General features: G+C 47.2%; 1 protein-coding gene across 1 annotated transcript; it reads left to right on the forward strand.

Moving 5' to 3' along the window:
- The first annotated feature begins 3,171 nt into the window (after positions 1–3,171).
- On the forward strand, positions 3,172–4,681 carry LOC119294318 (peroxidase 2-like). Its single transcript, XM_037572529.1, has 3 exons — positions 3,172–3,396; positions 3,487–3,663; positions 3,851–4,681. The coding sequence occupies exons 1-3, from the start codon at positions 3,193–3,195 to the stop codon at positions 4,412–4,414; spliced, it is 945 nt and encodes a 314-aa protein (XP_037428426.1). The 5' UTR covers positions 3,172–3,192; the 3' UTR covers positions 4,415–4,681.
- The last annotated feature ends 419 nt before the right edge of the window (positions 4,682–5,100 follow it).

Consider the following 5,100-nt stretch of genomic DNA (forward strand, 5'->3'; position numbering starts at 1 on the left):
TTTCACAAGCAATTCCCCTAAAAAAACACAGGGCCCTACCTCGACTTCCCTACCTGGACGCCGCCGCCGCCGCCCACCGACCTCACCGCCTCCCGGCGATCCCCTCCTCCCTCCCGCAGCTCGAACGACCCACTATTTTGGCCACGAGTACCGCCTGCCTCTTCGCCCATGCGTCGCCCCTCCTCTTCACCATAGCCACGAGCACCATCCGAGGCGGAGCCGCGGCGCTTCCACAGATGCGGCGGAGACACCATATCCAGTGGAGACGGCGGTGTAAATCTTCTCCCACTCTGCTCCTTCCCCTGGTTACCGGCCTGCTCCACCTCCCCTCTGCTTCGTGTGGATCTGCTCATGTGCAGCAGTAAACTTTATTTAGGTAGTACTATTCTTCTAGGCCTTTTTTTGTTACTTACAAATTAACTTTTTGAGCCAATGCTTACGGCATGAAGTATTACCTAGAGTTCCTTAATCAATCTGCTTGTCCATCGTTTCATTTGGTTCAATTACTATCAGCAAGAACACATTGTGAAACCGTTAGCTTATGAATGTGTGCTCTTCCTGCATGAAGTATGGGAGGTTTTTTTTCGTCCCACCTCCCATGGTTTTTTTGGTACCTCCTCCCACCTTCGCTGGGTTTTTTCGTAGATTTTTTTCGTCCCCTCCCCCCACTACATCGGTTTATTTTCGCGCCACCCTCTCACACAATGAAAAAAATCTGAACAGATCAGAACTTTCCATACTGGCGCAAGTTATTTAGTAATGTAGAATCAATCACGAACAATCTCTAAAGATCAAATCTAAATTAATTAACCTTACCTTAAATCGCTCAATCACATTAATTAGAAAACAAATAATTGATTTTCAGAAAAAATCGCTCAATCACATTAACCTTACCTTAACTCATGGATGGTAATCAATCTCCAAACAAAGGAAACAATACATCGAGGGAGCGGTAAATAAACTCCCTTTCTTATGACATGTATATGATCTTCCCTTCCCTCTCCGTTGTCGAGCGTTCTTGATTCTCGAGGCCCATGCTTGGGCTACGTCACTGGGTCGTGACGGTGCCGGAGGACAAGAACGGCGAGGCCGGGTGCCGCAGCACCGCGTTGGCCGCGGCCGGTGAAGGGGGCGAAGAAGGGCGGCTTCCCTGGCCCTGGGAGTTGGTGCGGTGGAAGCGGCACTTGAAGGACCCGGCGTGGGTGGCCGGCGCGCAGACGCACTTGGAAGCGGGCCACATCCTCCGCGTATTCTTGGAGTTGTGGCTAGCCGATTTACATGAAATTAATTCCCTTAGTTGTGGTGGCAAATATAATACACATAATCCATATTGTTATGCACTAGCGTGTGTGTGAAATAGATTGATTATGGTCCCGTACCCAATAATATGGATATGTGTGTGTGTGTGTGTGTGTGTTAGAGAGAGGGGAGAGAGAGAGTGAGGAAAAGGGAGGCAGAGAGTGTGTGTGAGGAGTTGATGGTAAAAAAGGTCGTCAATGTCACTTGATATGTATGAGAATATTAGTATTGAACTCTTAAAGTTAATGTGGCCTCATTACAACGCACGGGTGTTCTTCTAGTACTCGATTAATATGCTTGTGGGAGGTGCCGTGTATCGCATGTAGCGAGCTATACTCTCGCATTGCTCCCGCGCATGCTTTACATAGGCTTGGCCCAACGAGTATGGGCAGAGCTAGAGCGCGATCACCTTTTCTCTTTACTATTCCGGTCAGTTTGAATTTAATTAAAATAATGAATAAGAAAAGGTTCATGAATTGGAAAAAGAATTCAATTTGGAGAATATTTGCGTTTTGTTTTTGCAAAATTGAGAAATTTAATGAAATTGGAAAATTCATTAATTTGAAAATTGTTCAGTGAAAAATGTTCATGGATTCGGGAAAAGTATAATATATATATATAAATGTGGCCATATTTTATAAAATTGTCCAGTGAACAACATTTGGAGGAGATTCAGTGAAAAACGTTCGTATAATAGTAAATCTGTGCGGGAAATGTCCATGAATGTGAGAAACGTTCGTGTATTTGAAAAACGGGAAAAGGAGAAAAAGGAAAAACAGAAAATAAAAAAAGGAAAGAAAAGGCAGGATAACCGGTGCATACATCAGACGTTGGGTAATCATATGATATGGATCATCGGATACATTGAATGCTGAATGACGCGTTTGTAATGGTCGTCTAAGACGTTGAAGCGACCATGTATATTCCATTCCAGGTCCGTGCGCTGTGTGAATGATATACACACCCGTGCACGCACGACGCATAGTACATTATGCAACACTTGGTCAAATATAATATAGAGAGGTTTTTGTTTTTTGAAAAAATAATACTATAAAGAAGTTGACTTTTTTTTTCGAGAAAACTTTCAATCTATTCATCTTCAATCATGGGTACAACGAATGCTAGAAATAATAAAAATTACATCCAGATTCGTAAACCACCTAGCGACGACTACAAGCACTGAAGCGAGCCGAAGGCGCGCCGCTGTCATCGCCCCTCCCGCGCCGGAGCCGGGCAAACCTTGTTGTAGTTGACAGTCGGAAAGTCGTCGTGCTAAGGCCCCATAAAACCAACGCACCAGAACAACAACCGCCGCTGACAAAGAGTGTAGATCAGAAGGATCTAACCTGAAGACACAGGAACATATACGAACGACGAACAGATCCGAAAATACCTTAAACTAATCTGGACTATTTTTTTCCCTTGCAAAACAAGGAAACAAAAAGAGTATGTATTCCCTCCGTCCAAAAATACTTGTCATCAAAATGGATAGAAAGGGATGTATGCGGAACTAAAATACGTCTAGATACATCTCCTTTATTCATTTTCATGACAAGTATTTTCGAACGGAGGGAATAGTTTTTGAATTTCGTTGACTTGAGTGCCATCTATGCATGATACAGCGACCCGTGCACGTACTTGGCAAAACATGTCTACTTGCTACTATCCAAGTTAATTAACTCCCTGCAAAACATGTCTAGTCTAATTAATTTAACTCTATGCATAATAGTACATCCGTGCACGATGTCGATCAAACAGCTAGCTAGCAGTAGGTGGAACGCCACAAAAATCCCAGGAATGGCTGTATATATATCTGCACGGAATGCAGGCCATTACATTACATCCGCGTCCACCACAGAATCAAGTAGTGCTTCTTCCATAGAGGCCATCGTCATGGCGTCTTCATCTCTATCAGTGGCGCTGCTCCTTCTCTGCCTGGCCGCGGCGGCGTCGGCGCAGCTGTCCCCGACGTTCTACGACGCGTCGTGCCCCGGGGCGCTGGCCACCATCAAGAGCGGCGTGGCGGCCGCCGTGAGCAGCGACCCCCGCATGGCCGCGTCGCTGCTCCGGCTGCACTTCCATGACTGCTTTGTCCAAGCAAGTCCTTCACACACTACTTGTTATTGCTCGGGCCGGTTTCATTTGCTGAACACCAGCGGTTAACCGTGCCTGGCTACGTACATGCAGGGCTGCGACGCGTCCGTTCTTCTGGCCGGCAACGAGCGGAACGCATTCGGGAACGTGGGATCGCTGCGAGGCTTCGACGTCATCGACAAAATCAAGGCGACTGTGGAGCAGGCGTGCAAGCGCACCGTCTCCTGCGCCGACATCCTCGCCATCGCCGCCCGCGATTCCGTCGTCGCGGTGAGAACTAATAAGATGCTCTTCGACCCCCTTAATTAACCGGAAACGTCATTGTGCCGACTGGAAGAGCATGGAAAATCGAACATTTTCATGGCAATTTAGGCTGTCACAAAGATGACAAATTCTTTTAGCAAGCACGGCAAATCCTGGCAAATAATAATCGGTTTTACTTTCCTCGTGCATGCAGGTGGGAGGGCCGTCGTGGACGGTCTCTCTGGGGAGGAGGGACTCCGACACGGCTAGCGAGGCATTGGCCAACCGCGACCTGCCTGCCCCATCGCTCGCCGTCACCGACCTCATCACCCGCTTTGCCGCGAAGGGGCTCAACCTCACTGATATGGTCGCCCTCTCTGGTGCGCACACCATTGGGCAGGCGCAGTGCAAGAACTTCAGGACCAGGCTCTACAACGAGGCCAACATTGACCCGGACTTTGCGATGTTGCGCAACGCCAGCTGCCCTCAGGCTACCGGCTCTGGCGACGGCAATCTGGCCCCGCTGGACACGACGACCCCGAACATGTTTGACAACACCTACTTCCTCAACCTCCAACTCAACAAGGGGCTCCTGCACTCCGACCAGGTGCTCTACACCCTTGTCGGCGGTGCCACCGAAGACATCGTTGACGGCTTCGCATCTAACCAGGATGCGTTCAACAACGTCTTTGCCGCGGCCATGGTGAAGATGGGAAACATCAGCCCCTTGATTTTCCCACAGGGTCAGGTTAGGCGCATTTGCTCCAAGGCGACCTAAGAATCGCTGGCCGGCCATTTGCCCCGAAATGATAGCCTCGACCATGCATCAACCTGCTGCTTTGAGATCCGGATTAACCACAGTTTTTATCCATAAAATGAGCCATCCATGTCTTAGCATCACCTTGTAGTGCCACATACCCCATTATTTCTTTCCTTTGTCGGTCCCTATTGTAATTTTTTGGATCCCATTATTCTTCAATTTGTTTCCCTTCAATACTTTGAATTATTCATAATCTATTCACATTTTGTGTGTGTAAACGGTTCTGTCGGTTTTTTATACGATTTCATAATTTTCTTGAGACAATACTTCAGTTTCACATGTTTCATATCTGTTCCAACACACATATTTACCTTCATTCAATCGAAATTAAGAGTTTAATTAATAATTCTATCAAGATATAAAAAAGAGTCGTCCCATCTCCGGGTTGTTGGGAGAAAGACAACACCCACTCGACATCTCCTCATGAGTTATCATCACGACTTTTGAGCAGTGCTATAGTTTGGAAGATTATAAGATTTCTATCTTTCCAAAATCCTCACATAGCGTATATGATCGAACCACTAACATACGTTTCCTTTTTAGGAGAGACCAATCCGCGACAGGTTGCTTGCATCACTCACTGCAATCCAGTAAAGGGCCCGGGCCTAGCACGCAGGGAACGGCAGCAGGCTCAATTCAGCGAG

This window comes from Triticum dicoccoides, chromosome 4B (genome assembly GCF_002162155.2).
Source record: "Triticum dicoccoides isolate Atlit2015 ecotype Zavitan chromosome 4B, WEW_v2.0, whole genome shotgun sequence".
In the NCBI taxonomy this organism is placed as follows: Eukaryota; Viridiplantae; Streptophyta; class Magnoliopsida; order Poales; family Poaceae; genus Triticum; species Triticum dicoccoides.

Excerpts from the sequence above, each read along its gene's own strand:
- LOC119294318 (XM_037572529.1), top strand. The coding sequence starts at position 3,193 with ATGGCGTCTTCATCTCTATCAGTGGCGCTGCTCCTTCTCTGCCTGGCC. Across the intron at positions 3,397-3,486 it reads TCCATGACTGCTTTGTCCAA|GGCTGCGACGCGTCCGTTCT; the intron begins GCAAGTCCTTCA and ends ACGTACATGCAG. Across the intron at positions 3,664-3,850 it reads CCCGCGATTCCGTCGTCGCG|GTGGGAGGGCCGTCGTGGAC; the intron begins GTGAGAACTAAT and ends TCGTGCATGCAG.